We start from the raw sequence: 24,293 nt of genomic DNA on the forward strand, positions 1-24,293 counted from the left end.
CTTCAATAAAAAGCAAAGAAATGTGTTTCACTGTACATGCAGTGAAAACATACACAATAGATTTTTAAAATACTGAGAACAGGTCTAAGAACCTCATTAGTTGAGATCCTGATCTGGGAACCACTAGTATAAAATAAGTACAACTGGGAAGGTCCAGGGCAGGATAATTTTATATGAGTCAGGCACAGTATGTTGTTTTTTATACTTTTCCTTGGACTACAAATTGTTTTGAAATGTCAACTATATAGTAACTATGAGTACCTAATTTGAATAAAGGAGTGCACAAAGATATGTATCTTTCTATACATGTACCACAATCTCCACACTCACATGCAGGTACACACATAAAGAGATGGGAAGATGAAAGTCTGGAGGTAATTTTTAGAATGAGGTACAGGAGAAAGGGAGGGGTCATTTGCTCACACTATTAGGAAGCTGGAATTACAGAATTCTGGTAATTTGGAATTCTATACAAAGAAACTAAAGAACCTGGGCTTAACTGAGCTACTCCATAAAAGGTTAACTAGTCACACACAGAACAAATGATGGCTATTTCCTTCCTATCTTTGATTCTAATTTTAAAAACACAGTAATGCATTTGACAGAATTGGTTTTACATTAAAGTAACAACTCTTACACAAAGCGAAAAACAAAACAGGTTTTAATGGTTAAAACAGATGAATTAATAGGTTTATAATAACCATTAACTAAGGGAAGCCCTAGAACAAGAAATAAGGATTTTTAATTGCATGCAAAACCTAGTTACCATAAAAACCAATGCAATACCAAAATATCTCAGCTTCCTAGCATAGACTCCAGGTCTTTTCATTTCCAATTCTTGGCAGTCAAAATATGTACACTTGTATATGCACCTGGTTGTGGAGGGATAAGCTCATTCACATAGGACTACAAATATCTCTCACAGGTAGGAGGGCACAAAAGAACAATATCTTCCTCCACTTTTTTGGGTCCATCTTGAAAAACAAAAAAGGCACTCCCAAAGGTTCCTTGGTAACACCTTTGTTAGGTTTCTTAATTACTAACATAATCTTTACATGTAAGGTTAATGGTCCACTCATTTCATAGATCTGGGAACCATCAGGCATTGGAACTGCCTTTAACTCACATGCCAAACAACTGGCTTCCTTAAACAATGACAAAAACTGTATACTTGTTTTAAAAACATTTGGGCTTTGTTTCCTTGACAATTTATATATGCTTAATCACTGGACTTTGGCATGCAGAGCCAAACATATCGTGGACCTGAAAGAACCACAATATGACATGGTGACAGAAGACTCTTTGAATCATTATTCTGTTTTCCACTATTGGCTGCTCCAGCTCCCTTATACTAATCCAACTTTGTCCCTCAGAGCACCCATGCTCTGAACCTAGGTTTAATCTCTCTGCCGAAAGATTTATTAAAGATACTTAGATAAATTACCAAGTCTTTCTCTATGATCATCAAAGAGTAAGGGAAGTCAGATGCTCATGGGCAGTTGTCCACTATTCACAGAATCTTTAGAAACTATTTGCCTGAGGCCAAGGAGAATTTGCTTTATCACTAAATCTGACCCATGTTGAGCCATACTAAAACTGCACTTGGGTAACTAGTCTCAAATCAAATTGAGCTTATGTATTGCTCTACATTTATTGCATCCATGCTGTGTGCAATTTCTGATGCTGAATAAGAGAAATGCGGCAATTAAAGGCTTCACCACAAGCGTCACATTCATGGGTTTCTTGGGTTTTCACCTCTGCATGGATCTTCTGATGGTTGACAAGACTGCGCTGTTGACTGAAACTTTTGTCGCACTTCTCACACTTATAAGGTTTCTCTCCTGTGTGTATTCTCTGATGCTGAATAAGACCCGAGTTCCGGCTAAAGGCCTTTCCACATTCATCACATTTATGGGGTTTATTACCTGTGTGAACACCCTGATGTCGAATAAGATTACAAAGCTGACTAAAGCTTTTTCCACACTGTCTGCACAGATAGGGTCTCTCACCAGTGTGGATTCTCTGATGTTCAATAAGAAATGAGCTCCGGCTGAAGCTTTTCCCACAGACAGTACATAGATAGGGCTTTTCACCAGTGTGAATTCTTTGATGTTGTACAAGATGAGCACTAACACTAAAAGTTTTCCCACATTCATCACATTTATAAGACTTCTCCTTAGGGTAGACTTCCTGCTGTATAACAAGACTGCAATTTGGATCAAAACTTTCCTTAGTTTCATTGTATGGATAAGTCTTCTCCCTGGTGTGAATTCTCTGATGCTGAATAAGACCTGAGCTTCTACTAAAGGCTTTTCCACATTCCTCACATTTATGGGGCTTGTCTCCTGTGTGAATTCTCTGATGACGAGTAAGGTTGCAAAGTTGACTGAAACTTTTCCCACACTCTTTGCACTGATAAGGTCTTTCACCAGTATGGATCCTCTGATGTTCAATAAGGAATGAGCTCCGACTGAAACTTTTTCCACACTCAATACAAAGAAAAGGCTTCTCGCCAGTGTGAATTTTTTGGTGTTGTATAAGGTATGTGCTTAATCGAAAGGCTTTCCCACATTCACCACATTTATGGGGTCTTTCCCCAGTGTGAATTCTTTGATGCTCAACAAGCAATGAATTTCGACTAAAGCTCTTCTTACATTTGGTACAGTGATAAGGTTTCTCACCAGTGTGAGTTCTTTGATGCTCAATAAGGTGTGATTTCCAACTGAAGGCTTTCCCACAGTCACTACATTTATGGGGTTTCTCACCTGTATGAATCCTCTGATGTTTAACAAGGCTCCTTCTCTGGCTGAAGCTCTGTTTACACTGATTACACTGATAGGGTCTTTCTCCAGTGTGGATTCTCTGATGTCTAATAAGGGTTGAGCTCACACTAAAGGTTTTTCCACAGTAATTACACTCATAGGGCCTTTCCCCAGTGTGAATTCTCTGATGTTCAATAACAAATGAACTGCGACTAAAACTTTTCCCACATTCATTGCACTGAAAAGGTTTCTCACCAGTATGGACCCTTTGATGTTGAATGAAATGGGCCTTGCGGACAAAACCCTTTCCACATTCTTCACATTTATGGCATTTCTCTTCTGAGTTTGGTCTTTTACGGATAATGTTAGTGTTTTCTCTGAACATTCTCTGTTCCTGGGTCAAAGATTCCCTTGGTATTTCCCATAGGAAGATCCCTCTTTGTTTATCTAACCTACCAACAAGTTCAAAGGTTTCTCTACCCATAGGATCCTGGTCAATTTCACTTTTGATTCTTGTAACTATTACACCCTGTGGTTCCACTTCTTCCTCAATTTCTTCAATCTCTTGTTTTACAGTTGGCTCCTCATCTTTATCTCTGTTCAAAACATCTGGAATAATAAAAAAGAAATACAAAGATCAATCAAGGTCTTTGAAGCAAGGAGAAACAAAGTAAGATGGGCAAACAAAGAAACAAATCAAGTCAAGGTGGGATTAATCAGTCTATCAAGGAAAACAGGGTAGGATGAAAAAAAAAACTCCACTAAGTTCAAGAAAATTTAGGATGAGAAAGCATTATTGGAATATGATCAGACCAAATAATTAACAGAAGGGACCAGATGCTAATGGCTAGGCATAGTGGCTCATGCCTGTAATCCTAGCATTTTGGGAGAGTGAGGTGGGAGGATCACTTGAGCTCAGGAGTTTGAGACCAGCCTGGGCAACAGTGAGATTTCATCTCTACAAAAAAAATTTTTTTTAATTAGCCACACATGGTGGTGCACACCTGTAGTCCCAGCTACTCAGGTAGCTGAGGTGGGAGGATTGATCACTTAAGCCCAACAGGTTGAGGCTGCAGCAAGCCGTGTTTGCATCACTGCACACCAGCCTAGGCAATAGAGTGAGACCTAATCTCAAAAAATAAAAATAAAAATAAAAAAAGATGCTAAGAAGGATAAAAGACAAAGATCCAGGGGAAACAATAATTCATTCATTAACAAGCATTTACTCGCGTCAAAAACACTCCAGAAACATTGTAATCAGCCAGTATTCAGAGATAAGGCATGAAGCCCCCCTGCCAAATGGAATGGATGTTAAGTAAAAAATGGGGAAAGAAAATAATATGATAAAGAAAATATTAAGTAAAAAGCAGTTCCTGTATAAAGAGACAAAATGGCTTTTAAAAACAATAAAGGGTTAGGTGACAGAGAGTCTATGATATCGAGATGCAGAATAAAATAAGTATTAAGAAACATGGTCAGAGTTCATGGGAGCAACAACCAAAAAGGACAGTCTGTGGTAGCTTACGACTTCACCTACCACAAATCATACCTCAAGTACAAGTGATTCTAAACTCTCTAACAATATAAGACCCAAGGTTCACCATCTTGTTCCAACTGAGAGGCTGCATGACATCTGAGAAATGAAAATCTTGCATGTGTTGAAGAAAAGACAACACAGTGGTCTATGATATAACGGAGCGTCATATGGTACATTTAGGCCTGCTTCTGACATCTTCCTGATTTTCCATCTCTTGCTGGAATAGATATTAGATAATTCCGCTAGAAGATTCAATAATGACCATATTTATATTTGGCCCTAAACAAGCTCCTTTTTCATACATCCTCTTTTCTCTCAACTTTTTGTGGAGTCATCTTTGAATTTTCTATTTGCTTACTTCATTATTTTATTCTAAAATAATCTTTTCCTATTCCCCTAAGAAACTACTAGAAATTTTATTTCTTCTAAGGCTATTTAGTGTCCCTTCTCAAATTTTTCAGTGGGCTGTATTGTCTTTCACATAATGAAAAAACATGAAAGAACTCCCTCAACTTTCTGTCCTCTACCTATAAAATTATCTGCCAATAGTACAAAAAGATATATCTGATTCTTATGCAAAGCTAATCCAGCCACCACTTATTGATCCCACTCACCTCTGGGCATTTGCTTAATTATCCCATCTTTCCTCTTTCTTCAATACACACTCTCTATTGACACTTTCCTACCAGTACATAAATATGTCCAATTTTATCTTGAACCTGAAATCCTTCTCTTTATGAAAGCCAAGCATTGAGAAAAAAATCTTAACACCGAGGTTTTCTATTTCTTGTGTTTTCCATGCCCAACCTCTTCCTATTCAATCTGTTCTGCAACCTATGGTGAAATCTGGTTTCTGTTTCCAGCATCTAGAGAAACTTCTCATTAGATTACCAAGGACTCAAATAAAAATAAAATGGGCATTTTTTTTTTTTTTTTTTTTTTTTTGAGACAGAGTTTCACTCTTACTGCCCAGGCTGGAGCGCAATGGAGTGATCTTGGCTCACTACAACCTCCACCTCGTGGGTTCAAGCAATTCTCCTGCCTCAGCCTCCCAAGTAGCTGGGATTACAGGCACCCGCCACCGTGCCTAGCTAACTATTTTGCATTTTTAGTACAGATGGGGTTTCACCATGTTGGTCTCGAACTCTGACCTCAGGTGATCCACCCACCTCAGCTTCCCAAAGTGCTGGGATTACAGGAGTGAGCCACTGTGCCTGGCCTAAAATGGGCATGTTTCAGTCCTTATGTTATTCAGCAGCATCTAACATTGTTGATCACCCCTATTTCTTGACATTATCTGTTTTTGGTTTCTATGCTATTACATTCTTTTATTTCCTTCCCTACTTCTTTGGCCTTTTCTGATAAATTTCCCTTATTTATTTTTTTTTTTATTTATTTTTGAGACGGAGTCTCGCTCTGTCACCCAGGCTGGAGTGCAGTGGCGCAATCTCGGCTCACTGCAAGCTCCGCCTCCCAGGTTCACGCCATTCTCCTGCCTCAGCCTCTCTGAGTAGCTGGGACTACAGGCACCCGCCACCACGCCCAGCTAATTTTTTGTATTTTTAGTAGAGATGGGGTTTCACCGTGGTCTCGATCTCCTGACTTCGTGATCCGCCCGCCTCGGCCTCCCAAAGTGCTGGGATTACAAGCGTGAGCCACCGCGCCCGGCCCATTTATTTCTTTTCCTTTGTCAACTGATTTTTGTTATTGTTACCCACATTTATATCCTTACTTGTTCTGTATATACACCCTCCAGATATCTCCAGTTCAATGCCTCACAAAGGGCTCACAATTAACATGGTCATAATCATCTGCTTTCATGCCTTTCCCCACCTTTAATTATCTCTTGAAAGGCACCATCATCCATTACCCTACAGTCTCAAAGCAGGAATCATCCTGTATTTCTCCCTTCTTCTTACTGTTAATCAATCATCCAAATCCTGGATTTCTCTCTAGCACCTATCTTTCATCCCTCACAATCACGTAGCTGCCTTATAATCTTTGGCTCCAGTCTTCAGGCTGCCAACACATTATATATGCCTTACTGATTCTAGAAGAGAGCTCTACAAAACAGAATTCTACTCATGTCATCACCTGTAGATTTAGCAGCTCCCCATCACCTTTAAGATCAAATCAAGCTCTTTGCTATGATACAACTCTTCATGACACAGTCTCTAAGCCTCAAGTCATGTTCCTACCTACTTTATCATACTTTATGTAGGCAAATTGTTTGTGTTACAGTCTTTCATGTCTTATCTTTACATCTCTCATTTACTAAATGTCCTTCAACACTGTTTACCTGGCAAACTTTTGGTTTCACTTTAAGATTCAAAGCAATCTTTAAGTTTAAAGCTACAGTTCCTCTACAAACCCTTTACTAAGTCCACTAGACAGATTTAGGTGTTCTATTTTTTTATTACCAGCCCTCCACCATAATTCTATTATTGCTATGATTACACTGCATTTTTTAACTGTTTGTTATTTGTTTGTCTCTTCCACTAGATTGTAAATTCTTTGTGAGAAGGCAGTCTCTTCAGAATATTTGTTCAGTTATATTAGTTGGATTAGTGGATACTGTTCTGTCAATTTCATTCAAATGAATAAGACAAAATGATCATTACTTGAAGATGATATGAATATATACCTAAAATTCCTGGAAGAAGCAAATGAAAATATAATCATAACAAGATTAAAAAGCTTATTCTTAGTACAAAAAAGTTAGTAAGTATTATACAGAAATGATATAAACTCTTCACAATAATAACAAAAAACATAAAACCTAGGAATAAACATAAGAAATGTGTAAGGTCCATAAAAATATTCCATAAAATTTTTCTGAAAGACAAAAGGATACAGTTAAACAGAGTCAACCAAATGGCTAAAGAGATTCAATATTATAATGATCTCAATTCTTTTCAATCTATGAAACTAATCACATTCCAATCAAAAATCATATGAACCAATAAAAAAGTAAATAAATCTAAAGTTCAGAAGAAGGCAGACTAGGGCCGGGCGCAGTGGCTCACGCTTGTAATCCCAATACTTTGGGAGGCCGAGGCAGGCGGATCACGAGGTCAGGAGATCAAGACCACGGTGAAACCCTGTCTCTACTAAAAATACAAAAAATTAGCCAGGCGTGGTGGCAGGCGCCTGTAGTCCCAGCTACTCGGAGAGGCTGAGGCAGGAGAATGGTGTGAACCCGGGAGGTGGAGCTTGCAGTGAGCCGAGATTGTGCCACTGCACTCCAGCCTAGGCGACAGAGCAAGACTCCGTCTCAAAAAAAAAAAAAAAAAAAAAAAAGACGAAGGCAGACTAGTGAAGTACATCCTGAAAAAGATTATTAAAGAATGACTTATATTACCAGACATAACATGTAATATATTGTTAAAACGAATAAAACAATGACATTTGCATAAAAATAAATAGGTCAACAGGATGGGCAGGTGAAGAAAACAAGTGTAAGGCTTCCACACAGAGCAGCCTTGAAGTGACTATCCATTAGATCTGGGCTTGGCAATGCTTATGCAATATCTTCCCATCCTGTGGTCATGGCCAATTTTTCTACACAGATAGTTGACTCAAAGTGGGTTTCGCCAAAGAACCTGGAATTAAAACTGAAAATGCTAGTTATTCGGAGGGTAGCTAGAATTGTAACCTATCAAACCAGAAGCCAAAAGGACAGAAGTATGTGAACATAAGAAGGAAAGGCTAAACTGTCAAGGAGAAAAAAGAGATAAGACAGTGTTATAGATTGAATGTTTGTGTTCCCACCAAATGTTCATATGGTGAAGCCCTAATCCACAATGTGGTGATATTTGGAGGTGGGGCCTTTGGGAAGTAATTAAATTTAGATGAGGTCATGATGGTGGGGCCCCCATGATGGGATTAGTGTTCTTATAAAAAGAGGAACAAAGACCAGAACGTTTGCTCTATCTCTCTCCCCTTCTGCCATGTGAAGACACAGTAATAAGGTGGCAATCTGCAAGTCATTGTGGAAAGAGTCATTAAAATTGAAGATGTCAAAGATCTGAGAAATTAAGCTATCATCCGTATCATCGATGTAGCTATTAAAGTTTTTTAAAAATAAGCTTGAAAAGGCAAAGTGTGAATGAAAAGCCAAAACTATAAAGCTAGACAAGAGTTGCATTATGAAAAGCAGTTAAGATGATGTAGAAGAGAATACTGCATTGCAACAGTAGAGTAATAGTGATCTCTCATCAAGGGAGCTCTCACCAAAGGGATGGAGATAGGGTCTATTGAGGAAGATGAAAAGACTGTGGGAGGAGAAATGATGAATGAGGGAAAGCTGTATTTAAGCTGAAATAAAGAAGACAGCCTACAAGTACAAGATCATCTATGGGCACACTGTCACACCTTGTCCATATGGTATTTACATGCTCCAGTTCTAGGAGAAGGCAGGGCCAGGCACTTACTTGGTTCTATCAACCAGAATACCGTATGTATGGATAAGCTGGCAGTGACTGAGAGATAACATGGCATATGGCATATTAAAACACACACACACACACACACACACATCAGCAGCTGATATGGCTGAAGACTAAAGTGGTGTGCAGGAAAAAACAGGTGAGGCAAGAAAGGCAGAGGCTATACTTGAAAGGTCCTATATGATAAGAAATTAACATTTTTATCCTTTAAGCTATCAGGAACCATCAGAAGTTTTACACAGTTAACTAATACAAAATCACTTTGGTGGCAGTAGAGAGAATATATTTTAAAAAAGGAGACTAGTGGCAAGGGGGTAGTTTAGGGGTTAATGCAATAATCCAGTTAAGAGATACTGAGTCTTAAATTAACTGTACTTACTCAGTCATATAAATATTTAAGAAGCATATAATATAGGCCTGGCTCTGTGCTAAGTGCTGGAGAAATCAAATCGAACAGGTATATTTACCATCCTCACGGTAATCAGTGAGGTTAGAAAAGTAACATATATAGAATGATTGTAGTATAGTATGATAAATTCAATAGCAGGAGTATATACAAGGTAAAACAAAGAAAGGAGTGCTTAACTCTGGAGAGAAGGCCCTTGATTTTAATGGATTGAAACTTGCCAGGTTTGAGTTACTCATGTGGTCTTCAAAAGATGACTAGGAATTTGAAATTCAACAGAGAAGATGATGACAACAATATAAGTCAACATTTATATTGTTCTTACTACATGTTAGTGTGTTAAGTGTTTTACATATATTAATTCAGTCAGTGCTCACAATAACCCTATGAAGTAGGTGCTATTATTATTTCCATTTTATAAAAAAATAAACTGAGGCAAAGAGAGGTTAAATTACTATAGTCACCAGGCTAAGTAAGTGGTGGAATGAGGATTTAAACCTAGGCAGTTAGGCTCCACATTACCTTTCTTAGGTGGAAATAAAGATTTGGGCCAGGCACGGTGGCTCACGCCTGTAAACCCAGCACTTTGGGAGGCCAAGGTGGGCGGATCACCTGTGATCGGGAGTTCGAGACCAGCCCAGCCAACACAGTGAAACCCCTTCTCTACTAAAAATACAAAAATTAGCTGGGTGTGGTGGTGCATGCCTGTTTATCTCAGCTACTCAGGAGGCTGAGGCAGGAGAATCTCTTGAACCCAGGAGGCGGAAGCTGCAGTGAGCTGAGATCATGCCACTGCACTCCAGCCTGGGCAATAGAATGAGGCTACGTCTTGAAAAAAAAATTGGGACTTATTTTCACAGAGTGGTAGCTGATGACCTGAGTGTAGGTAAGGTCCCCCAAGAAAAGAGTACAGACTGAGGGGAAGTCTGAGAATGCAAGCCAATGGAGGGAAACAATAAAGAGTTTCACATATTCATAGAGAGGACCATAAAATAAGGTCCCAAAAGAGTCTACTGCATTTGACAATGACGTGTTACAGATCACTGTTAAACAATTTAAAGGGAGTATTACAGGCAAGACAAAGGGGCTCAGACACAAGGGGAGGTAAAGAAGTACAGAACATACATTAACTATTCTTACAAAATCTTGACTATGAAGAGAACAAGTAGTAAATTATAGGCAGCAGCAAGAGGGAGAGTCTGACTCATAGGAGGGATTTTTTTCTTTTTTCCTCTCTTTTCTCCTATTGAAGAGTTATGAACATACCAATCATCAGAATAAGGGTACCAAGGGAGAAGAAATAGTGACTGAAACTATAAAGGAAAAAAGAATGACTGATTAGTTTCTGGAAACGTGAGAAGATGAGAGCAGCTTTAAGTGTGTAGATAAGAGGCAGAGAAGTTGAGAGTTCGTGCTTATTGGCCTTTATTTTCTCTGAGAAATAGAAAGTGAGCTTCACTACTGAATGATGGATAAGCTTTTGGAATAGTCACTAAAAAGAACAGGGCAGTGAGCATATCAAGGACAAAAAATATTGCTAAGATATAAAAACCCAGTGGAGAGTAGAAGAAAAAGGCCATACGTATATACAGGATATCAATCTTTCTGGTTAGACAATTTCTCCTGCTATGTTTAGCAATTTGGGTAGGAAAGAGGGAAAGGTGCATTTTATAACAAATACAGGATTTGAAGTTTGCAGAATGGGTAGAGAATAATGACAAGCTAGCAAGAGAGCTTGCTGGTGATTAGATGGGGAGACAAGCCCAGAAAGGTTGGACACCTTGGTGAAAAAACAGAGATGTCAAGGGACAGGAAACATCGTTAATAATGAATGGGTTTAGGTGGAAAGGAGTAGGAAAGATAGAGAGCTCTTTCTTTGTAGTAAGCTCCACAAGGGGAGAAAGCCTGTCTGTTTTGGTTACCCTTGTCTAGTCACAGTCAATAAACTTCCATTGCCGAATAACTGGTCAGAGAATAGGGTATTGGGATTTACGATTTGCCTGTTATGACAAAACTAGTATGATCAATGATGTAAGGTGCTGAGAAAAAGTGGAAAGCAAGGTCCCTGAAGTAAGATCCACTGAGGCTGAAGTATTAACTGGGTCATCCAGGCACGAGTTAAAATAGACTATGAAACATGTGACAAAGTTATGTGTGAAGGACCAAACTAAAAGTTGACAGATAAGTGAAAAGGAATTGACTGGAAAAAGCAAGACTGCTGAGACCTCAAAGAAGGAGAGATTTTGTTTGAAGGTGGAAAACTAATGCTTTGGGGACAGCATTTAAAAGCTGAGTGAACAATAACTTCCCCCTTCCAACACTGAGACAAAGGATGCGGAAGGAGGCGGATGTGGGAGAATAAGCAGCCCCCACTTGAAAAACTGCCAGAGAAACGTTGTCCTTGGGAAAGTGCCAGGTTTCAGTTAAGGCCAGGAGGGAAGGAACATTATGTGAAGATGAACAGGGGCTCCAGAAGGCAGAGTGAAAAGGGGTGGGAGGAAAGCTGTGGGAGGATGAGCCAGGACGGAAAGTACAGAACAATATGGGAATGAGATTATGAAGACAGGATGCCCGAAAGGCTTGCAGTTTGGTCACTTCAAGGAAGCTAGGGATGAGAGTTATGGAAACAATTAATGGCTAAAAGGTTTGAATCAGAACTTTGGAACAAAGCAGTTTTGGTACTGGTTTCCGTCCAAATGTTCTGTTAGTCTAATTTGTCTCTACCTTCTTAGATATTTTAATTAGAGAAACAGCAGATTCTTACCCAGTGAGACCAGGTTTCCATAATTCTCCATCATGACATCTTTATACAGGCTTCTCTGAGCTGGGTCCAGATAATCCCACTCCTCCTGGGTAAAAAACACAGCCACATCCTCAAATGTCAGCAACCCCTGAAATAGTATGATTTCTGTAGTCAGTTCCTGTTGTCTCAAGGACAATTCTACCACTAAAAGTGGCAGAGGCAATCACTTATTGTGGCCAAGTAGGCTAGGAGGAACATGATAACTGAAAGTTCCATATGTTGCCCAATTCTGGGAACGAACTGTAACTGACAGACATCTCAGACTAGAAAGGACCTATGGATAAGCCTTTTCTGATTTATTATGCCCTAAGAGTTTAATTTTAGTAAACTGCCCCCAAGGCCTCTCCAAGCTTCCCTCACCTCACTGCCTACTTCAATTTTCCATTTGCACTGGCTTGTGACTCAATTCAATTCAATTCAATTCCTTGAGGTTCTCTAAGGGTGTACCTTGGGGTCCAGGCACTGTGCCAGGAACAGAAGACACAAGGGAAGGTCAAAAATGGTGCTTCACCTGAAGAACTCACAAATGAGAGAGCTAGTCTGGAGCATTACTTATTTTCTCAGGCCGATTTATCAAGTCTCTCTAGAAAAAGAAAAAAAAAAAAAGGGAGCCAGTGGGCAGTTTGTTCGCGAACCGCACCCCAGTGCACTAGTGGGGAGTTCCTTGCAAGGCGCTGGCCCTAAAGAGGCGGTCAGGAGGTTGGTGGGGGGCCTGGGGGAGAAAGCAGTGGTGCGGCCTAGCTGGGGTAGTGGCGAGACAACCGGGATCCCCGGGGGGTGCTTACTTACCTTTGACTCCGGCGGGGGGCTCGGGGAAGCCATCTCCCAGGCAGGGAATAGGGGCAGGAATTGGGGGCGGCCTCACGGAAAGGAGCCTCTGGTGAGGCCTACCCGGCTGCTGGAAATTAGGCTCGACGAAGACGAGGATCCCTGGCTGGGTCTGGCCAGTGCCTGCCTCGGCCCCCAGGCGGTCACGACCCCAACAGCATATCAGACGCGATCCCTGGCTGTCCCCCAACCCCGAACCCCAACCCCTACTCCTGCCTGGTTACGAAGCCTTTCAGGCCTCGCTAGAGCCTCCTCCCCGCTGCCAGTTCCTCCTCCTTTCAGCCAAGTAACGCTATGACCGCCCGCCCCCGGACCAGAAGGCGTCACCCAGGTTCTTCCCGGGGCCCCCTCAACTACAACTCCCGTCATGCTCGGAAAGAGCGCCGCGGTCCACACGCCGCCATCAACAGCTATCGGACTACATTTCCCAGAGTGCAAAGGGCGAGGGAGCCTAAAGGAAAAAAAAAGCTCTTGCCACTGGGATTGTATCCGATTGGCTGGTCTGAGCGCGTCACTGCTGGCTGAGGGCAGTGCTCAGGCCCGTGGATCTCATCGAAGATGGCGGCGCGCTCTGTGTCGGGCATTACCAGAAGAGTCTTCGTGTGGACAGTCTCAGGGACACCACGTAGAGAATTTTGGTCTCGATTCAGGTAAAGCTGAATGGTGGACGGTGGGTCATGTTCAAGGAAAGTTAAGGAGGATTAGGGACGAATTCAAAAGAGAGTGTTACGCCATCGTGGTCCCGCGCCTGATCAGAGCAAGGACAAGGAGGTCCGGTTAGGGTCCCGAGTTGAGAAGCACTCATTGAGTGGTGGGACCCAGTCTCTTCCACTCTCAGCCTTAGCTTTCTCATCTTATAACGAAAATACCACCCCCTTTCCTTTTCACTTCACTCATTCATTTATTTATTAAGCAAGCAGGATTAACCTCGTGTGCGAGACACCGAGTGTGTTGTCTGCAAAGACATGAAAGCGCTTGGTAAACTAAACTAATTTGCCGGCTGTGTTTCTTCACAAGCAAGGTTCAGTAATGAAGTACTGCCTCCTCATTTTGTTTGTTCATTCATTCAGTCATTCAACAGATTCTTAGGGCCAGCATTACTCTAAGCGCCTAGGATACAGCAGGAAAAACAAAATCCATTCTCATCCTCGAGGTACTCCAACATATGAGGAAACAGACCCACAGGAGGGAAGTGATTTTCCCAAAGTCACAAAGCAAGTTAATTGCAAAGCTGGATCTAGAACATACGTCTGCTAACTCCCCATCTACTGCTTTTTCCGCTGCACGGCTGCACCGTGTGTAATTGTTTAAAGGTAAATCTAATTTGACTTAGATAGTGTTTAGGAAGTCAAAACGTATGGTAGGAACCCTAGGGAACAATGTATGCCCTCTTAGGTTTCAAACAAAAACCACTACAATTAGAAAAGATCTTTTTCATCAGTTCATATATTAGCTTTCCCTCTTCTTTGGTTAATATTTGTTATTATCTCTCAAATCTCTTCCAAGTTTGTTTTATTCATTCACTCAACAAATATTTTTTAGGCTGTTTGCTATAGGCCAGGCTGTATCTTAGGTGTCGTAAGAACACATTGGTTACTAAAACAGACCAAATTTTTGTTCTCGTAGGGCATATGTTCTAATGGAGGAAGAAATGAATAAATGTGTAATGTAATTTCAGGAAGTGGTAAATTATGAAGAAAACTAGGGGAAATAAGAGATTACTGAGAATGATGATTATATTTTCTTTACTATTTTAAAAATTTTATATATTTAAGGTATAAAACTTGATGTTGATTATTAGTCAAGCTAATTATCATATTCATCTCTTCACATACTTTCTGTTTTGTTTTGTTTTAGAGAAAGGAGTTCTCACTATGTTGCCCAGGCTGGTCTTGAACTCCTGGGCTCAAGTAATTTTCCTGCCTTGGCCTCCCAAATTGCTGGGATTCCAGGGGTGAGCCACCATGCCTGGCCAGTTAGAATTTTTGTGTGTGTGGTGAAAACACTTAAGATTTACTCTCAAAAGATTTCAGGTATACAGTACAGTATTACTAATGATCGTCACCATGGTGTACATAAGATCTTAAGATCTCTGGAACTTATTCATTCTAGATAATTTAAATTTTACCTTTGTCCAATGTCTCTCCATTTCCGCCACGCCTGGTAACTACCATTCTACTCTCTGTTTCTATGAATTTGACTTTTTTTTGTTTGTTTTGGAGATGGAGTCTCACTGTGTTTCCAGGCTGGAGTGCAATGGTGCTATCTCGGCTCACTGCAACCTCTGCCTCCCAGGTTCAAGCGATTCTGCTGCCTCAGCCTCCCGAGTAGCTGGGACTACAGGTGCCCGCCACCACACCCAGCTAATTTTTGTATTTTTAGTAGAGACAGGGTTTCTCCATGTTGGCCAGAATGGTCTTGATCTCTTGACCTTATGATCCACCCACCTCAGCCTCCCAAAGTGCTGGGATTACAGGCGTGAGCCACTGCACCCGGCCTAATTTGACTTTTTTAGATACTACATATAAGTGAGATCATGTGGTATTATTCTGTCTGGCTTATTTCTCTTAGCATAATATTTTCCAGGTTCATCCATGTGTTACAAATATCCTTTTTTAAGGCTGAATAAAATGCCATTTTATGTGTGTGTATATATGCACACACATAATATGTACATATATTCATAATGGATATACATATATACACATGGCATTTTATTCAGCCTTAAATATTGTGTGTGTGTTTATATACATGTATACATTTACATGTATACACACATGCTGCAATGAAGATGAGAGTGCAGATACCTCTTTGAGATACTGCTTTCATTTCCTTTGGATATATACCGAGTAGTAAGATTGCTAGATCTTAGGATAGTTAGGATAGTTCTGTTTATAACTTTTGAGGAACCTTAATACTGTTTTTTATAATGGCTATGCCAGTTTTCATTCCCACCAGCAGCATATAAGAGTGCTGTTTTTTCCATGTCCTCACCACACTTGTCTTTCTGGTAATGACCATCCTAATGGGTATGAGGTGATGTTTATTTGTAATTTTTTTTTAATGTTTATGGATGCATAATAGTTGTAGATATTTATGGGGTACATATGATATTTTGATGCAAGCACACAATATGTAATAGCCAAATCTGAATAGTTGACATATCCATCACGTTATTTATCTCTTTGTTTTGGGAACATTCTAAATCTTCACTTATAGCTATTTTGAAATATAAATAAATGACTACTAACTATAGTCACCCAATTGTGAAATCAAACACTAGAACTTACTCTTTTTAGCTGTATTCCTCTTCTCTAACTGTATTACTCCTTTTAACAAATACTCTAGCCAATTTTTCTTCATACCTTACCTCCTCACTACCCTTCCCAGTCTTTGGTAACCATCAATTTATTACTACCTCCATGAGGTCATTTTTTTTTTTTTGGTTCACACATAGGAGCGAGAATATGCGATATCTTTCTGCACCTGGCTTATTTCACTTGAATGTCCTCCAATTTCACCCATGTTACTGCAAATGACAGGATTTCATCCTTTTTAATGGCTGAATAATATTCCATTGAGTATATGTACGGTTTTTTTAATATCCATTCATCCATTGGTAGAAACTTAGTTTGATTCCATATCTTGGCTATTGTGAATAGTGCTGTAATAAACATGGAGTGCAGATATCTCTGTTAGACTGATTAACTTTCTTTTGGACATATACCCAGCAGTGGGATTGCCGGATCATATGGTAATTTTATTTTTAATTTCTTTGGGAAATTTCCATACTTTTTTCCATAGCAGTTGTACTAATTTACATTCCCACCAACAGTGTACTAGTGTTCCCCTTTCTCTACATCCTTGCCAGCATTTGTTATTTTTTGTCTTTTAAATAATAGTCATTTTAACTCAGGTGAGATGATACTTCATTGTTATTGAGTTGCATTTCCCTGATGATTAGAGATCATTTTTTTATTTACCTGTTGGTCATTTGTGTATCTTCTTTGAGAAATATGTATTCAGATGTTTTACTATTTTTAAATCAGGTTTTTTTTGTTGTTGTTACTGAGTTGTTTGGGCTCCTTGTATATTCTGGTTATTAATCCCTTGTCGGATAGTTTGCCAGTTTTTCTCCTGTTCTCTAGGTTGCCTGTTCACTTTGTTTATTGTTGCCTTTGCTATGCAGAAGCTTTTTAGTTTGATATAATCCCATTTGTCAATTTTTGTTCTTGTTGCCTGTGCTTTTGAGGTCTTAACTCAAAAGGTCATTGCCCAGACCAAAGTCTTGAAGCATCTCCCCAATGTTTTCTTCTACACAGAAGCTTTTTAGTTTAGTGTAATCCCATTTGTCTATTTTTGTTCTTGTTGCCTGTGCTTTTGCGGTCTTACTCGAGAGGTCGTTGCCCAGACCAATGTCCTGAAGCATCTCCCCAATGTTTTCTTCTAGTAGTGTCATAGTTTTGTAACTGCCCAACGGGTTCACTTTGCCTAGACAGAGCTGATGTATCAAGGCAGAGGAATTGCGATGGAGAAAGAGTAATTCACACAGAGTCGGCTGTGCAGGAGACTGCAGTTTTATTATTAGTCAAATCTGTCTCCCCGAAAACTTGGGGATCGGAGGTTTTAAAGATAATTTGGCAGGTAGGGGCCCAGGAAATGGGGAGTGTTGATTGGTTGGGTTGGAAATGAAATCATAGGGGGTCTAAGTGAGTTCTTGCCAACTTATGTTCCTGGGTAGGATCACAGAACTGATTGAGCCAGATTACTGGCTTTGGTGGTGTAAGCTAATCCATTGAGTTCAGGGTCTGCAAAATATCTCAAGCACTGACCTTGGATTTTACAATAGCAGTGTTATCCCAGGAGTAATTTGGGGAGGATCAGACTCTTGCAGCCGGAGTCTGAATGACCCCTAACCATAATTTCTAATCTTGTAGCTAATTTGTTAGTCCTACAAAAGCAAACTGGTTCCCAGGCAAGAAGGAGGTCTTTTCAGAAAAAGGCTATTATCAATTTTGTTTCAGAGTCAAACCATAAACTCATTTCTTCCCAAGGTTAGTTTGGCCTATGCCCAGGAATGAACAAGGACAGCTTAAAGGTTAGAAGCAAGGCGGGGTCAGTTAGGTGTGATCTTTTTTTTTTTTTTTTTTTTTTGCTTAGCATTACTTTGGCTATTCAAGGCATTTTGTGGTTTCATACGAATTTTAGGATTTTTTTTCTATTTCTCTGAAGAACATCATTGGTATTTTGATAAAGATTATATTGACAGTATATCGCTTTGGGTAGCATAAACATTTCAACAACATCAATTCTCCCAATCCATGAACGTGGGATATCTCCATTTTTTGTGTGTCCCCTTCAATTTTTTTCATCAGTGTTTTATAGTTTTTATTGTAGAGACCTTTTACTTCTTTGTTGAAGTTTATTCCTAGATTTTTTTTTTTTTTGGTGGCTATTGTTAATGGAATTGATTTCTTGATTTCTTTTTCAGATTGTTTACTATTGGCATATGGAAATGCTACTGATTTTGTATGTTGATTTTTGTATTCTGAAACTTTACTGAATTTATAATTTCTAAGAGTTTTTTGGTGGATATTTAGGTTTTTCTAAATACAAGATACATCAACAAGATATGTAAGATTATATATCTTACATATGATACATAAGATCATATATCAAATAAGAACCATTTGACTTCTTTTCAATTTTGATCTACTTTATTTATTTCTCTTGTCTAATTGCTGTGGCTAGGACTTCAAGTTCTGTGTTGAATACAAGTGATGAAAGTGAGCATCTTTGTCTTGTTCAAGATCTTAGAGGAAAGGCTTTCAGTTTTTTCCCATTCAATGATGCTAGCTTGTTTTGTGTCCTTGTTTGGTGGGTTTGTCATGCATAACCTTTATTATGTTGAGGTATGTTCCTTCAGTATCCAGTTTATTGACAGTTTTTATCATGAAAGGATGTTAAAATGTATGAAATGCTTTTTCAGCATCTATTGAAATGATCACATGATTATTGTTCTTGATTCTATCAATGTGATGTATCGAGTTTGTTGATTTGCATATGTTGAACCATTCTTGCATTCTGGGATGAATCCCACTTAATCATGGTGAATGATCATTTTAATGTGTGGTTTAATTCTGCTTGCTAATGTTTTGTTGAGGATTTTTGCATCTGTGCTCATCAGGAATGTTGACCTGTAGTTTTCCTTTTTTATTTTGTCTTTGTCTGGTTTTGGTATCAGGGTAATGCTGGTCTTGTAGAATGTGTTTTCCTTTTTTATTTTGTCTTTTTCTGGTTTTGGCATCAGGGTAATGCTGGCCTTGTAGAATGTGTTTGGAAATATTCTCTCCTCTTCAGTGTTTTGGAATAGCTTTGGTAGAATTCGTATTGATTGGCATTAGTTCTTCTTTAAATGCTTGGTAGAGATCAGTAGTGAAGCCATCAGGTCTTAAGCTTTTCTTTGATGGGAGACTTTTATTACAGCTTCTATCTCATTATTTCTGTTTGGGTTTTCTTTTTCTTCATGATTCAATCCTGTGTCTAGGATTGAAGTTGTCTGTGTCTAGGAATTAATCCATCTCTTCTAGGTTTTCCAGTCTATTAACTTATAGTTGCTTGTAATAATCTCTAATTAGCCCTTAAATTTTTGTGATATCAGTGTAATATCTCCTTTTTTGCCTCTGATTTTATGTATTTGTGTCTTCTCTCTGTTTTTCTTAGTCTAGCTAAAGGTTTGTTGATTGTAACTTTTCAATAAACCAACTTTTTAATTCATTGATCTTTTTTATTGCTTTTTTAGTCTATTTCATTTATTTCTACACTGATCTTATTTCTTTCCTTCTACTAATTTTGGGTTTGGTTTGTCTTTTTCTAATTTAAGGTGCATCTTTAGATTGTTTATATGAAGTTTTTCTTTTTTCATGTAGATGTTTATTACTATAAGCTTCCCTCTTACTACTGCTTCTGCTGTATCACATAGGTTTTGATGTGTTGTGTTTTCATTTTCATTGCTTCAAGACGTTTTAAAATTTCCTTCCTAATTTCATCATTGACTCATTGGTCATTTGGGAGCATGTTATTTTTTATGTAGTTGTATAGTTTCCAGAGTTCTTGTTATTGATTCCTAGTTGTACCGTTAGAGAAGTCCTTGATATGATTTTGAGTTTTATGAATTTGTTAAAACTTGTTTTGTGTTCTGTGATACAATCTACCCTGGAGAATGTACCATGTACTCATGAGAAGAATATGTATTCCGCAGCAGTTGGGTGAAATGTTCTGTAAGTGTCAAGTCCATTTGGTGTACAATGTAATTCCAGTCTTTCTTTGTTGATTTTGTCTGGATGATCTGTTATTGAGAGTGGGTGTTGAAATCCACAACTATTAATGTATTGTAGTCTATCTCTTCCTTTAGATCTATTAATATTTGTGTTAAATGTTTAGGTTCTCCAATATTGGTTGCATATATATTTATAATTGTTATATGCTTTTGCTGAATTGACCTCTTTATGAGTATATAATGACCTTCTTTATCTCTTTTATAGTTTTTGACTTGAAATTTATTTTATCTGATATAAGTATAGCTACTCCTGTTCTTTTTGGTTTCTGTTTGCATGGAATATCTTTTTCCATCTCTTCACTTTCTGTGAAGTAGAATGTAAGTAAAATTAAAAGTCAGGTAGGATGTGATACACTCTGAGAGCAGTATAGACTGCTGAAGAGATAACATGAAATCGCAATTATATTTGATTCTGGAAATTAGGTAAAGCCTCTTGGAAGACAACAATTTTATCCTAAGACTTACAGAATAAGCAAGATTTCCATAGGTGAAGATAAAAAACAGGCATTTTAAGATGTGACTTGAGCCAACACATTGTGTCAGGAAAGTGGGAGTGTGCTTGGGACACAGGATATAGAGTATCACATGGAGTATATGTAGGTAATCAGTGAAAGGTAAGACCAGAAAGGTAGATTGGGGTGGGATCTTGGAGGATGGGGAATCCCAGACAATGATTTACCTTACTTCTTCACCCATTCTTAGGAATTCTTACAGTATGTAAAATCTGTACTTAGTTTTTTTCTGTCTCTCCCAACTCAGTTCCACCATGAACGTTCCAAGGGCAGGGGCCTACCATATTCTTTCCTACTCTCAGTGGTCCCCAGCGGTAATCAGTGTGCCATTGTTGATTTTGGTTGGTAGGCAACATTTGGTCTGGTGTTTGTCAGCTTCATTAATGGATTTGTGTGTTTGTTTTTGATCATTCCAGAAAAGAGAAAGAGCCAGTGGTTGTTGAGACAGTAGAAGAGAAAAAGGAACCTATCCCAGTGTGTCCACCCTTACGAAGCCGAGCATACACACCACCTGAAGATCTCCAGAGTCGTTTGGAATCTTACGTTAAAGAAGTTTTTGGTTCATCTCTTCCTAGTAATTGGCAAGACATCTCCCTGGAAGATAGTCATCTAAAGTTCAATCTTTTGGCTCATTTAGCTGATGACTTGGGTCATGTAGTCCCTAACTCCAGACTCCACCAGATGTGCAGGGTTAGAGATGTTCTTGATTTCTATAATGTCCCTATTCAAGATAGATCTAAATTTGATGAACTCAGTTCCAGTAATCTGCCCCCCAATTTGAAAATCACTTGGAGTTACTAAGCAATTTGGAAGAGAAACACGTTGAAATCACTGTTTTTCCCTGAGAAAGGGTGCGCTCATTAGACCTTTTGATACTTTACCATGTAAAATACTACCAGAACTGTTCTCTAAACCCACTTTTTCTGTAGAGGAATGTATCATCTCTTTTTGTCTCATTACAAATGGACAAATAGTGGACTTTCTATTTTCATATTTGCTGAAACCATTTTTTAAACGAAATTAGGTCATTTATGAAAAGTTTTGAGAGGGCACTGTCATTAACTTGGGTTTACGACAGGAGGACATTGCAAGTTCACACCGTTCATAAGCATAAAGTAGTTGCAAGAAAGTATTTTCATCCTGTTAGGATTCATATCTAAGATAGAGTTATGCATTGCACATATACAAATAAACTTTTATTAGATACCTATAAAAGAAACATAAAAGTATGTTGTATATTACTGACAGTTCTAGATTAATTTCTTTTAGAATTAAAGTAGATTTGTTAAAGTGTATTTTGTGTTGTAAATTTTTTCAGTGAAATTTGCTTGCACTCTGCTTTGCCATTTCTTTCCAGTAAGTATAACTTTGAAAAAATTAGAATATGTGCCAAATATTGAGTGCTATGACTCTTCCTCATAAGAGAAGTGCCAGATTCTGTCTCATTGCGTATTCTCTTCAGAGGAGATGATGCTTATTTTAAACCTTTTTCTCTATAACTTTTAAAAAGTGGTGTTGAGTATTCACTTGAGTGGCAAGTCTTTGTACTTTAATGCACTTAATTTGTGGAAATTACTTAAATAGCAGGTTATCAGATGGTTCTGAATGACAAAGGTGTTAAATTCGGGATTTTTTTTTCAAGCTTTAGATACAGCTGGAGAGTAATGAGACAGAAGGAATGTCTTATATTGTTTTGACTGCTGACAATTCCTAAAGAAAAGTGATAGAAGGGTTTTTAACAAAAGAAATTGCATTTATTCTCTTTCCCAGGGTTACTCCTTTGAAGAGGGCAAAATTAAGTTGGGAATATAAATTCTGGAATCTTCATTAAGAAAATTAGTTAACAGTATAGACATGCCCTACAAATATCATCCACAGGCACTTCATTCAAGAACTTCAGGTGTCAGAGTGCCTGGAGCTCTAGAGCTTAGACATTAGAGTTGATCCGTTGGGGATTGGTTCCAGGACACCTACTTGGATACCAAAGTCCACAGATGCCCAAGCCCCTTTTATAAAATGATGTAGTATTTGCATATTATGTATGCACATCCATATACTTTAAATCATCTTTAGATTACTTATACAGAATAGAATGTAAATAGTATTTACAATTGTGAATACAATGTAAATAGTATTTACAGTTGTGAATAGAATGTAAATAGTATTTACAGTTGTGAATAGAATGTAAATAGTATTTACAGTTGTGAATAGAATGTAAATAGTATTTACAGTTGTGAATAGAATGTAAATAGTATTTACAGTTGTGAATACAATGTAAATAGTTATGTAAATATGTAAATTTTAAAGTTATGTAAACATGTAGCTATGTAAATAGCTATAAAATAATATTTACAATTGTGAATACTATGTAAATAGTTGTGAATGTAACTATTGTGAATACTATGTTATATATTATAGTTGTGAATGTAAATAGTATTCACAGTTGTGAATATGAATAGTATTCACAGTTGTGAATACAATGTAAATAGCTTTCACAATTGTGAATACAATGTAAATAGCTATGTAAATAGTGAATACAATGTAAGTAGCTATGTAAATAGTTATGCTGATTAGGGAATAATGAGAAGGAAAAAAGTATACATATTCAGTACAGATGCAGTCATCCTTTTTGCCCCTGAACATTTTTGATCCACAATTGGTCAAATCCACAGATGGGGAACACACAGTCTTGGTAAATTTAGCCAACAAGGAGGGTAAACACATCCCAACAGGGAAGGTAAACTGCACATCCATCAGTACCTCTAGAGGGCATCACTGGTTTATAGTTCGATACAGTGACTATATCAGAATAATGGCCTTTAGTTTTCTGAAAGATTAAATTAGGCTTGCTGTTGTTTAATGAGATAATCAAACATATGATGTAATTTTAAAGGGTTTACATACAGAAGGCCTGCTGTATGTCCTGCTGCTTCTGCTGTGTAAAAGATTCAGCATGGCGTCACTGGAATTTTATGTACAGGATTTCATTATCTGATTTTCTATACAATTTTTCCTTCTGATCCAGAGACACAGAAAAACAAAGGGCAAGATGGAAATAAGGGATGAGAGGGTCTATGTGGAAAAACAGTTACAACTGGAGTGGTAACTGCAAAAACCAAGCAGCTTCGTGTGATTGTTAGGACAGAAGAAATTTCTCCTTTGTAGCCTAGAGCAATATTCTCAAAATTTAATGTGCATGTTAATCATTTGGGGATCTTTTATTCATTTTTTCATGTGGGCATCTTTTAAAAATGCAAATTCTGATTTGGTAAGTCTGGAGTAGGTCCTGAGCTTCTGCATGCTTCAAAAGCTGATTATGTTTTGAGAACATGGATCTAGATGCTAGTATTGAGGTGGGAGACAAGTACTGCCACCTGAAACAACAGTCTTGGTAAATTTAGCCAACAAGGAGGGTAACACATCCCAACAGGGAAGGTAAACTGTACGTCCATCAGTCCCGCTAGAGGGCATCACTGGTTTATAGTTCAATACAGTGAAATATCTCAGAATAATGGCCTTTAGTTTTCCTGAAAGATTAAATTAGGCTTGCTAACTTGTTTAATGAGATAATCAAATATATGATATAATTTTAAAGGGTTTATATTTTTAAAAATTTAATGATTGCTACATAAAAAGGGTATCAGTTAACTAATTTTAC

At 38.3% G+C, this 24,293-nt stretch overlaps 2 protein-coding genes across 5 annotated transcripts; one reads left to right on the plus strand and one right to left on the minus strand.

Annotated features, from left to right (window-relative positions):
• Positions 1-638: 638 nt before the first annotated feature.
• ZNF189 (zinc finger protein 189) lies at positions 639-13,089 on the minus strand. Of its 4 annotated transcripts, none has more exons than XM_030828011.1 (4): positions 12,746-13,089; positions 12,404-12,539; positions 11,918-12,002; positions 639-3,371 (listed from the first exon to the last, which is right to left on the minus strand). In XM_030828011.1, exons 3-4 carry the CDS (start codon positions 11,949-11,951, stop codon positions 1,651-1,653), a joined length of 1,755 nt encoding a protein of 584 aa, XP_030683871.1. In that variant the 5' UTR covers positions 11,952-12,002; positions 12,404-12,539; positions 12,746-13,089; the 3' UTR covers positions 639-1,650. The 4 variants fall into 4 exon arrangements, with proteins under 4 accessions (XP_030683871.1, XP_030683786.1, XP_012356243.2 ...); XM_012500790.2 differs by lacking the exon at positions 12,404-12,539 and adding an exon at positions 3,767-3,887 and having other exon boundaries at positions 2,833-3,371; XM_030827926.1 differs by lacking the exon at positions 12,404-12,539 and having other exon boundaries at positions 11,918-12,044.
• A 150-nt stretch (positions 13,090-13,239) lies between these two features.
• MRPL50 (mitochondrial ribosomal protein L50) lies at positions 13,240-21,930 on the plus strand. The gene is made up of 2 exons (XM_003260298.4): positions 13,240-13,434; positions 21,052-21,930. Exons 1-2 carry the CDS (start codon positions 13,343-13,345, stop codon positions 21,434-21,436), a joined length of 477 nt encoding a protein of 158 aa, XP_003260346.2. The 5' UTR covers positions 13,240-13,342; the 3' UTR covers positions 21,437-21,930.
• Positions 21,931-24,293: the final 2,363 nt, after the last annotated feature.

This window comes from Nomascus leucogenys, chromosome 1a, assembly GCF_006542625.1.
Source record: "Nomascus leucogenys isolate Asia chromosome 1a, Asia_NLE_v1, whole genome shotgun sequence".
NCBI lineage: Eukaryota > Metazoa > Chordata > Mammalia > Primates > Hylobatidae > Nomascus > Nomascus leucogenys.

Coding starts and splice junctions, on each gene's coding strand:
- MRPL50 (XM_003260298.4), top strand. CDS start 13,343: ATGGCGGCGCGCTCTGTGTCGGGCATTACCAGAAGAGTCTTCGTGTGG. Junction 13,435..21,051: donor GAATTTTGGTCTCGATTCAG/GTAAAGCTGAAT, acceptor TGATCATTCCAG/AAAAGAGAAAGAGCCAGTGG.
- ZNF189 (XM_030827926.1), bottom strand. CDS start 12,778: ATGGCTTCCCCGAGCCCCCCGCCGGAGTCAAAG. Junction 12,045..12,745: donor GCCCCCCGCCGGAGTCAAAG/GTAAGTAAGCAC, acceptor ATACTATTTCAG/GGGTTGCTGACATTTGAGGA. Junction 3,372..11,917: donor TGGAAACCTGGTCTCACTGG/GTAAGAATCTGC, acceptor TTATTATTCCAG/ATGTTTTGAACAGAGATAAA.